Source organism: Tenrec ecaudatus, chromosome 7, assembly GCF_050624435.1.
Source record: "Tenrec ecaudatus isolate mTenEca1 chromosome 7, mTenEca1.hap1, whole genome shotgun sequence".
Taxonomy (NCBI): domain Eukaryota; kingdom Metazoa; phylum Chordata; class Mammalia; order Afrosoricida; family Tenrecidae; genus Tenrec; species Tenrec ecaudatus.
Genome location: NC_134536.1, coordinates 12615446 through 12635439, shown reverse-complemented (window position 1 = coordinate 12635439; position 19994 = coordinate 12615446). Strand labels below are relative to the sequence as shown.

Genomic DNA, 19994 nt, shown 5'->3' with positions numbered 1-19994 from the left:
CATCTGGGAGGGCAGGGGTCTGACAGGATCCAACCCCAAATTTGAAAACCGCCACTAGGAAATTGTAAATATGAGTTTCATCCCTCACCCCCAGCCCAAGGACATTCATCTTGTCTGGAGATGTGAACAGATTAGAGAAAGGCGAGCAGTCAACTGCAGGAAGGCAGGCATTTCCTCAGTCCGCGGGTGTTGCCAGCTGTCCCCGACTCTCTCTCTTGTGTGCACCTGACAGTTAGAGCTGGGAACGAAAGGAGGACACGCGCTCCTGACAGTCCCAGCGCATCACCGGCTGTAGCCAGGGGCAGGTGGTATTTTTAAAGCAGGCACAAGTGCTCCTACTTTGGGTCTCTGACGACTGCCAGGCATCCCTTCTTGGGAAGTCCTCTGAAGCTAGGTTTCCATCTCTAGTATCCTACCGAGCGGCTGGGATTCCTGGTGAGGAGGGGTCGGTGTCACATGGCTTCCAGAGGCGGCACTTTCCCTGCTGTGGGGCCCCTGTGGGAAGCACTGCGGGAGGGGGGAGGGTGTCTCACCTGGAAGCACTGGGGTCAAGGAGAAGTGCAGGGTGAAGTGAGTGCGGTCGGAAACAACCTGCTGCCGACCCATGCGTTATGGGTGATTTCCTGGGGCAACCCCACATCCAAGTGATGTGCATAACAGTGTAGCTAAGAGTTCCTTCAGCGCTAAGAGACCCGGAAAACGAAACTAAAACCGCTTAGGGAAGAAAGAGAAATAAATAAATAACCCCCCAAATGTCATGAAATATCAGTGGTCACATATAGACGCTAAATAAAATGTGAACAATAATGCCAACTCTAACTTATTGAGTGCAACCAGAGGGTGGAACCCTTGTGCTGTGTGAATTTATTCATAGCAGTGCCCGGATGTCACTCTGCTCATTTTATGGAAGCAAATGCTGAGGCCCGAGAGGCTGGCTAAGCCCAGAGCAGGCCCAGGTGTGTGGGAATCAGGGCCTGTCTGCCTTTCACGAACTATCGATGGGTGGTGACATCTCTGGGCTGCACAAAAGCCAGTGTCGCAGCATTCCAGGGAAGATCGCATCCCTCTCAGGTGTGAGTCCTGCCAGGTGGAACAGGCGAGGCAGCCAGGACACAAAGGCAGTGCCAATTTTCGCTCATAAGAAAGGAAAACGTGGTTGTTTGGGGGCATCCTGGCATCCTTTCACGTACAACTAGGAGCCCTGGTGGGGTAACAGGTAGTGAATTGGGGTGCTGACTGCAAGGTCAGTAGTTTGAGACCACTAGCCTGAAAGCTGTCTGCTCCTGTAAAGGTTTACAGCCTGGGAAAGGTGGAGAGGTGGTCCCACTGTCCTGTCGGGTCACTCTGAGTTGGACTTGACTCGACGGCAGTCTCAAGACTCACGATTGTGGCTTCCACATTTGGTGCCACTCCCTCGGGGTCCTTCGGAGGAATCATTTTTACAGGAGATGACGTCATTTGGGTGGGACAAGGAAGGACGCTGGTCCCAACAGGAAAAGGTCTTACGGTTCCATAAGCGAAAGACAGTCGCCTAGCTGAAGATGCTCGTACCTAAAGTGAGCAAGTACCCGCCTCGGTCAGGCAATTGTGTGCAGAGGGACACTGACTGACAACTAAGGGCAAAAGCACTTCCAGGGACTTCCACTCCTCCCTCCGCAAAGAATTCACCTGGCTCACCTGCCTGGTCCTCAGAGGGTGCTGAGTCCATATTTGTGTGTTTAAAGCATTTTCTGAATATTTAGCACTTCTCAAGTTTTTTTAAAAGAAGAAGATTTAAACTGTTCTACCAATTATCTACCCCAAACCAAAACCCTGTACAATTTTACCGGGCAGGCAATCCCGTCTTTCTCCTGCGTAGCGGCCGGTGGGTTTGAACCCCTGACCTTGTGGTCAGCAGCCCAATGCTTACCCCTGCGCCACCAGGGCTCCTATCTATCAAAATCTCAGACTGACGGCCGCTGTCGATTCTGACTCATTTCTGAGCGGAGAGACAGAGCAGAAATGCCCCTGGGCTAGAGCTAGCAGTCTGGGTCTATCGGAGAGTGGGAAGCCTCTTCTTTCTCCTGTGGAGCAGCGAGTGGCTTTGAATCGATCATGGCGTTGTGGTCAGCAGCCCAATGAGTAGCCACTAGCTCCGCCACCAGGGCTCCTTTAGTGTCCTCCAGAGCATTTTAATTGGAGGAGGAAAGCATCTGTGGGTGGTTTCCTCTGTGCCATGTGGTCACATATCTGCCTGTACTGCCCCAGGTGGCCAGGACGTGGGGACTGGTCAGAGCCCTCGCAGTGGGGGCCTGTCCTCCGCTCCACCGATAGCAGCTTCTGAGCTTCCTCCCTTTCCTGCCCTCCTGCTGACTGTGTCTTCTTCCCTAGCCGCTGCCAGGTGGATCTGGGATACGTTTTGCCTGAGCCCCACCCTAAGCGAGCACCAGGACTTTCGGGGGCCACACCATGGCCTCAGCAGGCCTCCAGCTCTTTGCTTTCAGCCTGGCCTTACTGGGGGTCTCTGGGGTGCTCACGGCCACGCTGTTGCCCACTTGGAAGGTGCATGTGGACCTGGGCTCCAACATCCTCACGGCCATCGTCCAGCTGCAGGGGCTATGGGCGGACTGCACGTGGTACAGCACAGGCATGTTCAGCTGCACCTTCAAGTACTCCATCCTGTCCCTGCCCACCCTCGTGCTGGCCGCCCGGGCCATGATGGTGCTGGCCTGTGTCTTGTCGGCGTTGGGGATCTGCATGTCCATAGTCGGGATGGCATGCACTCGCTTAGGAGGCAACAGGAAAACCAAAGAACAGGCTGTGCTGGCAGGCGGCGCCTGCTTCCTGTTGGCGGGGGTCCTGGGCCTGTTCCCCATGGTGTGGTACACCAAGGAGATAGTTGCCGACTCCGTGAGACTGGTGGGGTCCCAGGGCAAGGTGCAGGAGCTGGGGAGTGCCATCTATGTGGGGTTTGCGGCGGCAGTGCTGCTGTGCCTCTCTGGCATACTTTTCTGCCTTTCCTGCACACCTAAGTGCTCACGGGCTGGGGCCCAGCTGCCCTTGCAGCTGGACAAGAGCCCCACCCCCCAGATGAAGAGCCACTTGGCATACCACCTGCAGGACTATGTGTAAACACACCTCACCTCGCTCCGCATTAATTGGCTGCCTGCTGGGATTTTTCAAAATGTTCATTTTCAATGGGGGAAAAAAATCCATTTGCTTTTTCTACAGGGAATGAAGTACTTAAACAAATCACAAGGTAGTTAAAAATGTTAGCAAAACGATCATGTACGCTTCTAACTGTAGCTGGCGTGAGATTTCTTTATTGTTCCTTTACTGTTGTCACGGTCTGTTTACTTTAAAGTTTTACAATCAGATCAAAATTTGATAGCATCAATAAAGCAATGAAAAAATGCCCCTCCCTTTTTTGTGTTTCAAGATGATCTCGGGGTCCATCTTCCAAATTGGCACTTAACTGGACTTTATAAAAGGATTAAGCTTCCAAGTCTGATGCCAACACTGAACACCACCTGCTCCCTATCAGTCGGGTGGGCTCCGCAGTCACTGGCTCCTGTTTGAAGCCACCTTGTCGGAAAATGCAGCAGGAAGGAAAAGCTGGCCAACACCTTCAGGTACTCACAATGCCACCAGCCCATATTCCTTCCTCACTTACTTCCTGTCTCTCTTTCCCAGCCCAGGTGGTGCAGTGGGCTGCTCACTGCAAGGTCAGTAGTTCAAATCCCTCTGCTGCTCCATGAGAGGAAGATGAGACTTTGGACTTCTGTAGAGATTTGACAGCCTCAGAAACCCAGAGGCAGTTCTCCCCCGTCCTGTCTGCCGCTATGAGTCAGAAGGAACTCAGCAGCAGTGAGTTTGTATCATCTGGGGATTCTGGCAAAGATGATGAAGACTTTAGTTAAGACAGGAGACGTTAGTAATGGTGGGCTGGGTTTTAGAGACATGCAGGTCGTGTGGCAGAAGACTGCCAGGTCTGGGCTTGCATGGCCTCAGGGTAGAGGCTGTCCCTAAGCTCACTCCACAGACAGGCGTAGCTCTTCTTCACTGCACAGCGCCCCCTAGATACCGTGCGGTGCCAATGGCAGGCTTGCGGCGCCCAGCGTCCAACAGCACGCGCTCACTTCATGCCCGTGTCACATTGTGGGGCCCTCTCACGATTTCCAAACTGTCCCCTAATTCTTCACAGACTATATAGCTTAAACGTCGCATGCCTATTTGCTGGGAAACAGGACAATGCACTGTCCCATTTACTGCGGTCTGAAACAGAACCCCCCAAGGCTCCAAGTTTGTACAGGGTGGAGGTGTGGGTGTACGTTCCCGTGCACGTGCACACGTATGCACGCACGTAGCAAGTGGATCATGTTCTGTTGTGGACATTTGTTTAGGGACAATCCCCAAGCAATCTCTTTCAGCACTGGTTTTTCGCTACACGCCTTTGGCATCCATGACATTGAAAAAGGAGCTCCCATCTAGACTCACCACCTTGCAGTGGGTTGCTATAGGCTGTTCACCTCAAGGTCAGCAGTTCAAAACCACCAGTTGCTCTTTGGTGAAAAGATGAGGCTTTCTACTCCCTTGAAGATGTACAGTCTTCAGAACCTACAGGGCCAGTTCCACCCTGACCTCTACGGTGGCTGAGTTGGCAGTGCAGGTTTGGTTCCCACTAACTTTCTTGACCCCCGAGGAGTTCCCGTGCAGGCTCTGGTGGTGTGCCTCTTCCTCTCCTCCGGTCACTTCTTCCTTGATGCTGCCCTTTACCCATACAGGAAAGTACCCCCAGCAAAACAGAAATGGCATCCTTTCCTTCCTAAGTACCCCCTAAGCAGAGTATGGTACGCACAGACAACTGCACGCACCCTTCCTTCCAGCCGGCCACGGAGGAGGGCGACTCGTGTACTTCTCTCAGTTCCAGGGAGAACTTGAGGCAACTCACAGGAAGACTGCAGGCAGAACGAGCACTAAACCACTAGTGAAGATGAGAGGCTCAAGTTGTCAGGAGAGATCAGTCCCTGGAATATGACACCAGGCTTGGCCAAGTTGTCCTTCACTGCCATCGAGTGGATACCCATTTACAGCAAACTTACAGGGCAGGGCAGACCTGCTGCTGGGGGTTCTGAGGGTGACTCTTCACGGATGAAGCAAGCCCTGCCTTTCTCCCTGGCGAGTACAGGATCAGCACAGTCAAAAGGACCACCCTCACCACAATGGATTGGTGCTGTGGCCGCCAGCGTGGGCTCACGCGGAACACCTATGAGGATGGGCAAGACTGGGCAGGGCTTCGGTGAGCTCCACAGGGTCACCACGAGTCAGCACAACGCAGCGGCACCTAACTAACAACTGCTGCCACCGAGAGAGAGGCGCATGCCCGTAAATCATCCCGGCTGTACGCCAACCTGGTGGCAGAGTGGTTACTCATTGGGCTGCTAACCACAAAGTCAGCGGTTTGAAATCACCAGCTGCTCCACAAGAGAAGGAGGAGGCTTTCTACTCCCGTAAAGAGTTGAAGTAGTCTTAAGAGGCCCGCGGGAGCACTTATATCCTGTCCTATCGGGAGGCTATATGTGGATGGTGCAGTGCCTCCCAGGCTCCTCCACTGGGCCACCGCAGCCAGCCCAGCTGCCGTGGGTTGTGCTAATGGCTCCCGGTGCTGGAACAGCCTTCAGTAGGCAAGGTAAGCATGAGCGTATGTGTGCTTGCTTACGACTGCATAGTGAACAACTGCACACGGGCATCACACCTGTCTCACTGGCTACTCTCATCCCTGTCCGGGACTGGGTACCTGGAAAGAGGCTACGCTTCTAGGGAAGGTGCTGTGGGGCTGGGCGAGACAGATGCCAACCAGACCCAGAAGCAGAACCTTTGATGTGGTTAAAGGAGGGGGAGGGGGTGAGGGTGAGGGTGGGGGCCTGCTCTACGCTGCCCTACAGGGTCCTGACAAGTCAGAATTGCCCCAACAGCAGTGTTGGGAGGGTGTTCAGACCTAATTGCTCCGAATCACTTAACTCTTGAGTACTGTGAAGACTGGCTGGGGAAAATAAAAATTGTGGAACCCCAGTGATATATGGATTTTAAAGGCCAGCAGGCAGCTTGAGAAATAAAAGGAATAAAAGTTCCATTCCAACGTGAAACATTTTTACCTATAAATTGGCATGGCATAAAAGATCATTTGTCTTTTGACTGGTGAGATACTTTTGTTAACTCAGCATCGCTGTAAAAACACTTCACTTTTCAGAAGCTAAGAGGTTATTTTTTCATAACTACAGAAGAATCTGGGCTTCAAATTCGGGGCCTAAGCTAGGGAAATGAGGGAGAGTGGAGAGTCCAGCAAGAGTCACGTCCCAGTAACTCCCGCAGGACCGAGTGTTCCAAAGAAATCAGCGTTCTGCCACCAATAGACCCCAGTCAGCCAGCTGATCCAACAGCCCCCACAGAAAGGATCACAGCTGCTAAGAGGACTCGCCCAAGGGTGGGCACAAACACACCCTTCTTACCAAAGCACAGGAGGAACTCTCCAAATCGAGTTCTTTTGAATTTTAGTCAGCTCCTTCAGCTCATCTATAAGAAACGGATCTTCCCCTTCCAGGCCGCGGGAAGCTTGCCTGGTGTCTATTTCCAAACTTAGCCTGTTTCATTTTGTGCGGTAGAAGCTGGTGTCTTTGGTGCTGCCTTCAGAAGGATGTAGCCAGAAAGGCGACCTCGTACTGATATTTTACCACCTTTATAAAACTCCAGGTGGCACAGTGGTTACAGGCTGGGCTGCTAACTGCAAGGTCAGCAGTTCAAACTATCAGCCACTGCGATGGAGAAAGAAGAGGCTTTTTAGGCCCATAAACAGTCTCAGAAGCCCTCAGGGGCAGTTCTCCCTGTCCTACGGGGTCACGAGGAGTCGGAACTGACTCCATGGGAGTGAGTTTCGTTCTTACGCAAGGCAATGAACTCTAGACACCGTTTGCTTGATCTAACTAGCAGTCAGCATTCCTTAGCTCACCCCCGAGTCCTCCTAGTTTGCTCTTATGTGGCAACAAACACCCCAGAGCCACAGAGAGGCACCCGCTCCTGTAGAACTGAAATGTAATCACTCATGGTTTGCCTTTATCACCACACGGGCTTTCTCCTCGCTGATAGCTGCTTTCCTGTGCAGCAAGTACATCCACCGCCGTACGCATGTGCTGTTCACAATACTCAGAAAAGCACGCAGAGCAAAGGACCATGAGGGGTCTACATGCCAGAACACAAACACAAATGGACACAAAGCAAAGGCACAGTTAGCTTTTTGCAAAATAAAAATTTTTCTTGAGGCCAGAATCGGGGTGCATGTGGGGGGATTCATTAACCAATTATGCGCATATCCCACCTGACCCCACAACAGACCAGAAAGTTGATGATAATCTCTAAACACCATCAAACACTCACAATAAAGCAACTGAACCCCAGAACAAGAAGCCTCCACTAAAAACAGAAAGGTTAAAAACCACCTCAAGAAACAAACAAAATAAACCGAAACATTAAAAACAAACAAAACTGTTGCCAGCGAGTGATACGTGCCTCGGGGTGACCATCCTCCTGGTAAAAGCCTGCAGGTAATGACTGTGGTTTCTAATAAAGCTGTGTCACCACCACCACCACCACCAGTACACTGTCCCTGAGCCGAGTCCCTCCCCACATGTTAGTCGCACACATCGCGTGAGCAGGCTGTGCAGCCCCTGGTTCTCTTCACTCATGTCGATGGTCACCCACTCTAGTGAAAGTCCCTGCCTCAGGGGACTCCAAGGTCAACTGACGCGAGATAGCCGTGAAGGCAGTGTTGCACATCCTACTGTGATGAGCAGCCCCTGGGGTCTGAGAAGCTCCTGAGCCAACTAACTACCCTGCCTGGGGCAGAGGGAAGCGATGAAGACTGCAGACACATGGAAACAGCCCAAGGACTAATGAGCTAGCTGGAGAATGTCCGTCTACCACTCCCATTGCTCTGAGCAGGTTCACATTCAAAGAGCCTCGGTAAGAGTGGGAGAACGACGTAGAATATCCATACTCATGAAAACAAGACTAGGCTGAGCTGATAGAGGCAAGTGGAATGAACCCCCGAGACTCTGGCTTTTAAATCACCCCAGGAACTGGAAGTGAACTCACCCTGTGGCTCAATTTTCAGCTAGGCAACACACAAGCCTAGACCAAAATCAAACTCTGCCTTCGAGTCACTGCTGACTCACAGTGAGCCGATAGGACAGGGCAGAGTTGCCCCTGTGGGTTCCCGAGACCAGAACTCTTTATGGGAGTGGAAAGCCTCGTCTTTCTCCCGAGACAGGCCTATCAGGACCAATAACACTAGTGAGGTATGTCGAGTAATCAGCCCTTTAAGACCAGAAGGGCAGCCATCTACCCAAGGGTAGGGTGGGAGGAGAATGCCAAGGGGAAACACTGGGAGGGAGGGGCTGGGCAGCGAGATGGTACACGTGGACCTCAGTTATTGAGCAGAGATTAACTACCTGCCCTATTGACTGGAAAACTGCTTTGTCAACCTTCACCAAATGCAACTGGGGGGGGGGGGGAAGCGAGAAAAGGGGGAGCGGGGTTTAATGAGACCCTACAAGTTATTTTCAACCATCAGGTTCTGTCTCAGATCTACCCTCTTACAGAAGTCCTTTTCTAGGGGTCTGAAACCTGGGGCGCCTGGAGGAAGTAGGCCTGCCTGTGGGCTCCCAGAACGGGCCTGGAGAAAGTTGCCCAGGACGCCTGTTGCACAGGTGGGGGTGGTCTGAGCTGCTCTTCCTGGCGCAAAGAGCAGGCCGGCTCATGGGCCTGGGCTCCCACTCCATTCTCATCTATACACTCCCAGGTGGACAGACCCCGCTGACATGTTTCAGTTTCTGACGGTCGGATCGCGACTACCTCATCTAAGGGTTCGTGGCTCCACCCTTGACGCTGACACGAGCCCTTTCCGCACCACGGAAGGGGAACCAGGAGCCCTGGCGGTGCAGTGGTTCCACAAGGTCCACAGTTCTATACCAGCAGCTGCTCTGGAGCTTTCTACTCCTGTAAAGAGCTCATGTTTCTACTCCTGTAAAGAGCTCATGTCAGAGACTCACGGGGCAGCTCAGCCCTGACTTGTAAGGTTGCTATGAGTCAGCATCGACTCGATGGCAATGAGTTTGGGTTTTGGGGAAAGATAACCAAGTGAAGCTTACGCAGAGCAGCCTTGTGCTCATAAGCTCACGGGAGCAGCTCTACTCTGTCCCGTAAGGTCGCTATGAGTTGCACATGACTTGGTGGCAGTGAGTTTGGTGTTTCTCCTTCTGTTTCTGGAAGGTCACACAAAGAAGGGCATAAAGTGAGGACCGACTCACTTCTAAGATGCGAACGCCACGCACATATCCCTCCACGGTCACTGTGCTGTTCTGACCACTCACACGAAGGCCGCGTGGTGTCTGAGGGGCTCTGCAGGTGCTGACCTTCCCGTCCTCGCTAGGCTGTGGCTCCTTTGGCCCAGGCTTTTCACGGAGCTTGTGCTCCGTGGACGTGTCATCCAGGACGGGGTGCATTTTATTTACATCACATCTTTCAGAGTAACACATCAACCAACAGCTCTGCATAAATGGGTATGATTTTCTAACAACAACAACAACAACAAAAAAAACACCTCCCAAAAAACTTAATGGAGAAATGGTTTCTGTAATAAGCACGTACTCTCCTGCAATTAGCAGATGATAGCAAAGCCTATGTTAAGATCCAACTACTTTTCCACACACAGTCCATCAGAGATAACAAGGCCCCAAACCAGGTCTCTTGCCAACGTAGGAGGAAGACATTTCAAGGTAAACAGTGCTTCATGTAGTACTGGTTGGACTTCTCAATCGGAAATCTACCCCGTACCACCCCCACCGAGGTGAAAATGGAGTTCTTGTTGTACGGGTGGCGCTTCTGCATACTGGGATGTGCTCTTGCCTGAACCAACAGGGCCAATACTACCAGCAGAGTCAGCACAGACAGAGCTGTGGGTGACTCTGTCCAAGAGAGAGCATCAGAGGAGAAGAGGACCCGTGGTCAGAGGGGACGGAGGACTCGCCTGGGAAATAACGGTGAGGGCACAGAGCCGGGTTTGGACAATTAAGCCCAGTGATGGCGAACTCACCTCTGGTTTGGGGACGAAGGCCTGGCCGGGGATGGTCAGCACATGCTGGACGCTGCATAGGTACTGGGCCATGATGGAGAGACGGCTCCGTGGCTTGCTGCCCGCGGTGGCCGTCAGTCTCTAGGGAAGAACAAACAGGGCTTTTAGCACACGGTGATGCCAGCCCGGCCGCCTGGAAGGCAGCCAAGCTCCATCCTCTGTGAACGCTTGGTGGGTTTTCTGAGGGAGGTGTTCGACAGACAGGCTGACTTCCATATAGGAGAGAGCCAGCCTGGGGCCCGTTCCTCCAACAGCAGCTGAGCCATGACTCAGTGTGGCTGTATCATACCGAATGACCTTGGAACCTCAGCTGGGAGAAGTTTCCCATCGCTGGCTGCGGGGCTTCTCAAAACCTTTATCCATTCTGGTGCAGAGGGGCTTGCACAGGCCCAAGTGCACACGATACTAACCACAAAAACCAAAGACCGAGGTTCACTGCCAATTCCGACTCACAGTGACCCTACAGTCAGGGTAGAACTGTCCCTGTGGATTTCCGAGACTGGAGCTCTTCACAGGAGTAGAAAACCGTGCCTTTCTCTCCGGGAGCAACCAGGGGTTGGTGGTTTCAAACGGCTGACCTTGTCGTTAGCTACCCACCTTGTAACCACTCAGCCACCAGGGCGCCTTTGACTTAAAAGAACAGGTCCACAGAACATAGACCTGAAGATGTTCAGTAGTTGAATTCACTGAAGAACTCCCAATATATGGATGACCAATTTTGTTGGTGAGTTTTATTTCATTTACTTGTAATAAGATCTGGAATAGCCTGAACTTTGGGGCAAATGATTCTTGTACCAAAAGCAAAAAAAGAAGGAATGTATTCATTTCAGCATCCACATATACATACATATATGTAAAATTTATAATTAGGCACAAATTAATTCACAAATATGGTTTCACCAAGAATCCCAACAGGATTTAAAAAACAACAATGCACAACAACTTGAGAGGTGGTGAAGTTACATAGCACAGCAAAGGATCAAGAATTGAGAGGCCACTTCTAGACAAACCCCAACCCTGTGGTGGGGAGGCAGGAAACGGCTGGCTCATGGCAGCCCTACAGGACAGAGCAGAGCTGCCCGCAGGATTTCTACAGTTGTTCTCTTTGGGGGAGCAATAGGCCAACAGGCAGAAAGCAGCCTTCGAAAGAGACTCAAGCAGGCAGAGGTGATGCAGCAAGTGCTCTTGGGAAAAGATGGCCATTCAGTACGTCACGATGTCATGAGGCATTTCTCCAAACCCAAACCAAACACTGCTGTCCAGAAAAGTCTGACTCCTAATGGACCTTATACAGCCCCGATGGGAGAGGGGAAAGCTGCCCCACAGAGTTCCAAGCTGTAAATCTCCACAGAACACCTCCTATTTTTCCCACGGAGTGGCTGGAGGGCTGAAACCGCCAACCTTTTGGCTGGTGACCCAAATGCTTCATCTGTGAATTAGGTATCGCAATGGGAAATTAGAAGGTACCTCTCTCAGAGCATGGGGCCGGGGGGTTTTAGGCTGGGGTGCTTACCCCAAGGTCAGCAGCTGGAAGGCATCAGCAGCTCCGCAGGAGAAAGAGTTCTCCTTCCAGAGCGTCAGTCTCGGAAACCTACGGAGGCAGTTCTCCCCTGCCCCACAGGGTCATTTTGAATCAGCATCGACTGAAAGGTCAGAGGTTCGAACCTGCCAGCTGCTCTGCGGGAGGAAAGTACAGGTGACCTGCTTCTGGAAAGGTCTGAGCCTCAGCTACTAGCGCCCAGGTGGACCCAAAGACACACGGACCAACACTCTCACACCGAGACTCCAAATACACGCCAAGTCTAAAAGCTGGAGCGTTTTCAGCACACTCAAGTTTTCGGAGGGAGTATCTGTGGGCCTTCCCTTCCTCCACGCTGAGGGAGAATTCCTTAGAAGACTCAGAAGTCCAAGGCGCGGCAGGAAAAGACGGATACGCTCTACTCTATTAAGATCTACGCCTTCTGCACAGTAAAAGCTCTGTAATGATGAGTGACGGGCTGAGAGGTGCTGGAAACAGAGAATAGCTGAAAAAGGATCAGTGCCCAGAACACCAAGAAGCTCGTACATATCGATGATCGAAAAGTAAGTTTATTCTTAAAGTTGTTATTGAGAAATATATGCACAGCCACACCGTTTCCTGACACAGACGGCATGCTGTGAGGGGTGCCGCCACCCTCCCTTGCGCTCCTTGTCTCAGTGGCTCCTCCCCCAGTGACGTCACACACAGGGCCCGAAGGTTCCTAATTAATATCTCTCAGGTCACCTTTGCTGCTCCGAACTCACAAGACAGTTCGTGAAAGGGCGCGATGGTTCAGGCAGACATGTTTTACGTTGGGCTACCCTGCTGTTTGGCTTTCAGTAGAGTTCAAGACTATTTTTCATTTAAGTTTTCAAGATTATCTCAGGGCAATAGTTTCAGGGCTTCATCCAACCTTCCTGGCTCCCAGAATTCTAGAGTCTATGAGAATTCCACATTCTGTCCTGCCCTCCCCCCATCACATTTGATCAGGATTCAAGCTGATCGTTAACGATGCCTAGGAAACATCAGTTTTTTGGTGTCATGGCAAAATCTCACTAAAAAAACAAGTCATTGCTCAATGGCACCGAGTCGATGACAACTGATGACGACTGTAGAGGACTGGGCCCCTGAGTTTCTGAGACTTAACTGTCAGTGGGAGTAGAGCATCTCCCCCACCTGGACAAAGAGATGGGGGCAGAACTGCCCACAGCAGCAAGCATATCCCAACAAGGTCCAAACACTACCCGGGGGCTCCCCTAACAGGCGAAGGGCTACACAAAGTGCCCCGGGACTAACTAACCCATCACTGTTATCCCCCCTGGTTAAACCCCCAACAGAGCAAAGGATGGTGAGCAACAGAGAGCAGGAAGAGATGAACCATTTAGACAGACAATCCCAGAGACGACTCCGTCACGCTTACAAAGACATCTGCAGCGCATACACGCAAACAGGAGCTTTGAAAGTTCGTCGGCGGAGATGGAGAGGAAAGAAGACGGGACTTTTCCCATGAGCTTTCTGAAGGCCCCTGGCCGCAGGCCCTGGGGAAGGGTGGATGTCAGGTGTAGAAGACAACTATCATGAGGCAGGAAGGAGGCCTAGGAGAGGCCTCCGAATCGACGCACAGCATTTCTTTTCCCGAACAAGAAGCATGGCGGCCACGTGTTAAGACCAGGCAAAGGCCAGGGGAGGGCGGAGGGAAGGATGTAGCTATCTTCCTCGAAGATCAGCCTCCCTGCTTCTCAGCCCATTGGACGTCGGAGGGGCTCTCCTAAGGCCTCAGGGTCAGCCCCACGAGGATCAGCGATGACTACAGCAGCCCCTCCAAGCAGTCAGGAGGCAGCACGGGGGCTTGTGTCCACAGTGTGGGTGGGGAGGTGCGGGGGTCTGCTCTGCGGTGTACTGCCCTAAACTTGGCCCCTCTGCACCACTGCCTCTAGCCTGGCCCGGGCAGGCAAGCCATGCCCTCTGGCTTGTTCAAGCTCGGCCATCAGTGAGCTGAGTAAACCAGGTTCTGCGTGAGAGGCAGAGGAGCGGTCTCACGGGTAAAGCTGTCGGTGTGGCGATCTACTACATCCACAGCCCCCTCCATTACAGCAGCAAACACTCAAGAGTGGCCTGGCTCTCGTCTGTATTTGGGGGGACGAGCTCCAGCTAAGTGAGACACTGTTACAGCACATCAGGCAGAGACGTCTTCTGACTATGTGAAAACCCAAGGAACATCTCTCACACAGCTATCTAGACAAGGAACAGATTTATAGGAAATGCCACGCGTATGGATCGAACGGTCAATTCTTTTTGATCTTTCTCACGAAATAAAAGGACACCAGTGTGACTGCCAGCCTAACACTCAAACTGCCAATAAATCTCTCCTGAGTCTTTTCACACACAACCGGCCGATTCAAAGCAGACCTGCGGAACTACAGGCCAGCATGAACCTCGTGACAAACTTGGACAGTGGACCCACCTAACTGCTCACATCTGGAGGTCCGTTTCCTTCGGGGTCTTGTCCCTCTTCATGGGCAGCTGAGCTTAACATTTCACATTAAGTTTGAAGCGCGCATTACGTTTGACTCCACTGGTGGCGTCAGGAGAATCTGAAACATTATTTTACCTGGAAAGCAAACCTGTGCGCCGGCTGAACAAGGAAGAAGTCCGACCACAGCAGAACCGATGCCTTTGGCAAAACATACTGGACAGCACCATGGACTGCCACAAGGCCAGGCAACTCTTCCGCGGCAGAGGCACGGCCAGGACGCTTCTGCGCACTGAGGATGGGAGACTGTCTCATGGGCTTTGGACGTGTTTTCAGGAGCGTCCAGTCCTTGGAGAAGGACCTCACGCCTGATAAATGGAGCCAACAAAATGGACTGGCCCCGTGGCCGCCACGGTGGGCGTAAGCACGGCAATGACTGTGAGGATGGCGCCGGACCGGGGGCTGCTTCGTTCTGTTGTACACAGGGCCGCATGTCCCAACAACAGCGTGGTACAGACACACAGGCCCACCCCACCCCGCCTGGAGCAGGAAATTGGCTGTAGAGATGAACATATATGGATCGCATATTTAAACTTAAAAAGCATAATGATCTCTTTCTAACTCATTATGGAATGAGTGAAGCCACCCTCTGAATCGCCAAACAAAAGTCACTAAAAACTAGCGGGAGCTCCAAGGGGCCTGGCAGCCTCTCCAGGTCGTACTGCTGTGCACGCTGTGTCACTGGCAGCGCGAGGGCGACTTGAGAGCTCGGCTGGGTGACGGCTGCACGTCGGGCTGCTAACCGCAAGGTGCACAGTGCGAAACTACCCGTCACTCCAGGGAAGAAAGATGGAGCTGTCCACTCCGAAAAGAGTCATAGTCTCAGAAACTTACAGGGTCAGATCGACCCTGTCCTACTGGGTCACTATGAATCTGCACAGACTTGATGGCAGTGAGGTGGCAGTATATATTTATTACTACTAATAAGATGTCCAAACAGACGCCCTAAGTACGGGTCATCACAACTTGAGCATGCCGTAAAGTAAAGCAGGGTCGCTCCACTGGTACCTCACAAGCACATGGCATGCCCAGAGCAAACAGGGACTAGGAACACGTGTGTGAGGCAGCCATACTCTACAATTCCCCACTGAAATCCTCATCTGTGAGAGGCCGCCAGAAGGCCGGTGTTAGCCATGCGCCTAACCTACCACACATCAGACTCAGGGCAGACTTCTTAATCCACAGGCTGAAATTGAACTGAAATCAACTTCTTCTGTTAAGGAAAGATCACTGCACTTGTGGAGAAGTTGAATCCGCATGATTATTAACAACCACAATTGGCACGGAGTCATCTGACGTCTCCAGTCCTTTGGTCTTTCTCCACATTACCACATTACGCACCAACAGAAGCACCATAATCTTGTCTGTTAAGAGTAAAAAACAAAAACCAGTCATCATGCTCTGGTCTAGCCAGATTTGTAAGGTAGAATTAGGGTCATGATAGTGGGGGAGAGGATGCATTAAAGAACCAGAGGAAAGCTGTATATTTCATCGGTGCTACACTGCACCCTGACTGGCCCATCTTCTCCCCACAACCCTTCTGTAAGGCATGTACATGGGTACAGTTAAGAGCTGGAAACACAGGGAATATAGGACAGATAAACTCTTCAGCACCAATATTGAGAGTAGCCATACCAGGAGGGTAAGGGGAAGGTGGGGGGAGAAAAGGGGAACCAATCACAATGACCTACCTATAACCCCTCCCAGGGGGATGGACAACAGACAAGAGCGTAAAGGGAGACACCAGACAGTGCAAGACATGAAAAAATAATTTAAAAATTCATAAGGGAAGGTAGGGAAAAAATGAGCGGATACCAAGGTCCCAAGTAGAAAGAAAATGCTTTGAAAACAATGATGGCAACAAATGTACAAATGTGCTTGACACAATGGATGGATGGATGGATTGTGATGAGTTGTATGAGTCCCCAATAAAGTGATTTAAAAAACAAAAACAAAACCCAGACAATCAGTGTAAAGGCTGAGAAAGCCACAAGGAAAGCGGCAAAGCAACACACCAGAGCGAGCAGACTCCTGGGCCGGCGTCCACACAAGCTGTGCGGGGCCTAACCGGGAGCCCGGCGTTTCTGTAGACGGAGAGTCACAGCCTCCTGAGAAGTCCCCTCACTGAAGCCAGACTTCTCACATTCTCAGTCAGCCCTCTGCCACCCTGGGCTCGCTGGCAGGGTTTCCCCTAGGCTAAGGTGACCAGATTTGAACATTGGTAAAGCAGGGCACCAGCGGGACGCCATTGATAAAACTCATATCCTGGTGAAATAGCCACACGGCAGCCGAAAACCATATACCCCAGCTCTTCATGCATTCTTTCAAAAAATCGGGACTTTTAAAAAATGCCGTGGGATGTGGGAAAAATTGTTAAAAATCGGGCTGTCCCACTTTTCGCCTTACCCTAGGCGGCAGGGCTGTCCTGTGCTTGAAGGGTGCTCGGAGCAGCTCTCGTCCCGACTCACTAGACACCCGGAGCCTCCCCCGGCTGAAGATGGAGAAAGTCCTCAGCCGTTGTCAAGTGTCCCCTTAAATGCTGTGTGAGAGGAAGGCAGCCGGGCGAGTGTAACTAGATGGTCCACTCTTAAAGAAGGCGCACGGACACATCGACAAGACTGAATAAAAGACGTGAAATTACAGCCTCTTAAACAGGGCAGGCCTGTGAGTCCAGAGGGAGAGCAGGCGAGTTTAAGGAAACGCAGCTTCTTCCCAGGCTTCAGCCCCGGGGTCTCTGTGACTGGAGCGGGGAGACCTTGTGGTTGGGTGGCCCTGTGTGTCTGAGCTGCCGCACCACACAGGGTTTGCTAGGCGGCCGTCTTTAAGGCGCAGGTCACCAGGCCATTTCTCCCGCCGAGTCACTGGTGGGCTGAACTTGCCCACCTTGTGGTTCACAGCCAAGTGCTTAACCATTGTGCAACCGGGCTCCTTCCAGGAGGCACAGGGGGCCCCGCTTTGGGGGCGGAGTACTGGAGGGGGGGGGGCAGGAGGGAAAGGCAGACGGCTGTAGCTTCCAGGAGGTGCACAGGGGCAGGGTCTCAGGAAGCAAAATACCCCACACGCCCGGCCTTACCTTTCAGACAGCCTGCTCCTTGTTGCTCCAAACTTAGACACTTTATTACAATGAAATATACCTAACGCAAAATGTTAGCCCTTGTTAAGCATAATTCAGTGGCATTAATTACATGCCGGGTTTGGTGGCGTCTCTTCAAAGGCACTGAGGATGAAACGCTGTGCCCGAGAGGGACTCGCGGCTCCCCAAAGTCACTAGGACAAAGAAAAGCAACTGGAGAGCAGACGGGGCCGAAGGCAGGCAATTCACCAGGTAATGGGTTCTGACAGGCCCAAAGGAGGGCTGATGGCTTAGTGCACCATGGTCTGAGCCAAAGGTTAGCAGTTCGAACCCACTCGCTCAGTGGTTCTCAGCCTTCCTTAAGCCACCGCCCTTTCATACAGTTCCTCATGTTGTGGTGAACCCCAGCCCCCAACCATAGAGTTATTTTTGTTGCTACTTTATAACTGTACTTTTGCTACTGTTACGAATTGGTCGACCCAAAAGCTGGGCCCCCTGTGCCTCCTGGAAGGAGCCAGGCCACCCTGGGTGGGGGACTGGGCGCAGGGCACCACCACCCACTTCCTCTCAGCTCTAAGCATCACTTCACACAGCTCAGTTCAGCCCTGGGGGACAGGCCAGCCTCTCACAGGCCTCTGCCCTTCTCTGTCGGGCCCCCTCCACAGCTGCGAGGCTGGCAATCTCACTCAGCTTGCTTCGGTCATCGTCCCTGCACGAGTCATTGTTGACCCTTGGCACGTGTAAGGAGGGTGAAGGCGCCCTGGTGGGACGGTGGGTTAGGCAATGAGTACTAGCTGCAGGCTTGGTGGTTCGAACCCACCAGCCGCGCCGATGGAGACTGAGGCCACCCGCTTCTGAAAAGGGCGGCCACCTTGGCAGCCTGGGCCGCAGCTCCACCCTGCCCTGCACGGCTGCCGTGACTTGGAGTCCTCCTGGAGGCAGGGGGCTGGGTTTTAGGGTTTTATTGAGAACTCACACTGTGATGAAAACACAACATTACTGCATCTTGGAAGGTGACCCCATGTCAGAACGGCCAGAAAGAGGGCAGGCACTTACCTCTGCCACCTCCTTTTGAAAGGTCAAAGTCATCTGCGTCCTGCCGTAAGCAAAAGGCCCCTCCTGACGGGAGACCTCCCTCAGCCACTTGATGATCAGCGGCGTGGAGACACTGAAAGGCAGATTTCCGATAATGTGGAAATTGGGCGGATCTGTGTGGCGGGAGGGAAACCCACAGAGGCAAGTTCATCAGTGTGCCGGGGCTACGATTCAGTTCAGACTAAAACCAATGTGGAAAGTAACAGCGTCACAAGAGCGGATAAAAGGCCATGGCCAACCCTTCCAGTTTGTACACTCTCGATCATCAGGGTTGGACTTGCAAGGCAAGCAAGCGGTTGGTTCTGCCTAAGCAGACCTTCCCCGGAGGCACAGTGGCCACCAACCCAGGAGGTCAGCGGGTGGAAACCACTGATGGCTCTGCGGAGGAAGGTGGGACTCTGGACTCCTGTCAAGAGTCACGTCTTGGAAACCCACCGGGGCAGGTCTGCTCTGTCCTGGAGGGTGGCTATGAGTTAGAAGTGACTTGATGGCAGTGAGTTTGCGTCTTCAGTCAGTCCGTGATGGGCCTTAGATTTCTAGCATAGAACACACACACACACACACACACACACACACACACACACACACACACCAACTCTTTTCAGATATCTATAGCAACATTTTGTGATTCTGGAAGACAGTCGAGAAAACATGCATGGCTCGCTTCCTGTTGACTTCTGCTCAGGTCATTCTACCCGCCAATTTCATCACCACAATCCCCAAAGGAGAGGAAAGCACTTGTGTGCTGACACGTACCGTCCTCCCACGGTCTTTTCAGGCTTTCCGGAAAAGCTCTGTCAACCCTATAGGTCAGCACGTCTCCGTGGACGATCCTCAGTTTCCCAGGTGCGGCATCAGACAGCATCTAGTTAACAGAGAGGCAAATAAAATGAGCTCCTGGCCCTGGACAAGGAGGGAGCTAACGGTCCCACCTCCCACCTCGGGACCATCAGCTCCCAGGAACACCCCACCAACTAGGAGCCACCACCAAGGAACGGACATCCCATGGCGCCCAGTGTGGTGCACAGAGGCGGCGTGCCGCTAGGACCACACACAGGCGAGCAGGGACTAGTAACAGCACAGCCACAGTGTGCAATTCCACAAGTCACACACTGACGCAGCTTTGACTTCAGAATGACTTGCATTTCTGTGTACACCCCAGCATATGCGCAACTCCTACCAGTGGTGCAATTTTTAAACTGGACACTAAAGATGTTGGAATAAAATGGGATTTATTAAGGAGTAAGCCACAGGGACCAAAAAAGTCCAATCCGAATGGTTTACTTCTACCGAGTCAGTTAAGACTCAGCGATCCAACAAGACGGCTCCTATGGGTTTCCAAGGTTCCACATCTTTGTGGGAGTCAAAAGCTTCATCTTTCTTCCAAAGAGTGGCTGATGGGTTTGAACCTCAGATCTTTTGGTGAGTAGGCTAACATACAGCCCACAAAGCCACCAGGGCTCCTTAAACCACATAAGAGAAAGGCTTAATGCTCCTTAACTCTTCATAGCCTACAACAATACAAAGGATGCTCCACAGTATCAAGGGCTTGAACTTTAAGAATAAGTAGAATCCTACTTGGAATCTGGGGGCTTCAAACTATGAGTGG

The 19994-nt window shown here is 52.2% G+C and overlaps 2 protein-coding genes across 3 annotated transcripts in view; one reads left to right on the top strand and one right to left on the bottom strand.

The window, feature by feature from the left end:
* Positions 1 to 19994, bottom strand: part of TFB1M (transcription factor B1, mitochondrial) — a 44496-nt gene that overhangs the window by 11766 nt on the left and 12736 nt on the right. For both annotated transcript variants that reach the window (XM_075554346.1, XM_075554347.1), the window contains 3 exons: positions 19142 to 19250; positions 18347 to 18498; positions 10127 to 10246 (listed from right to left, as the gene is read on the bottom strand). In XM_075554346.1, the coding sequence (XP_075410461.1) occupies positions 10127 to 10246; positions 18347 to 18498; positions 19142 to 19250 (381 nt within the window). The remainder of the gene's footprint in view (positions 1 to 10126; positions 10247 to 18346; positions 18499 to 19141; positions 19251 to 19994) is intronic.
* CLDN20 (claudin 20) lies at positions 2449 to 3111 on the top strand. Its single transcript, XM_075554194.1, has one exon. It carries the CDS (start codon positions 2449 to 2451, stop codon positions 3109 to 3111), a length of 663 nt encoding a protein of 220 aa, XP_075410309.1.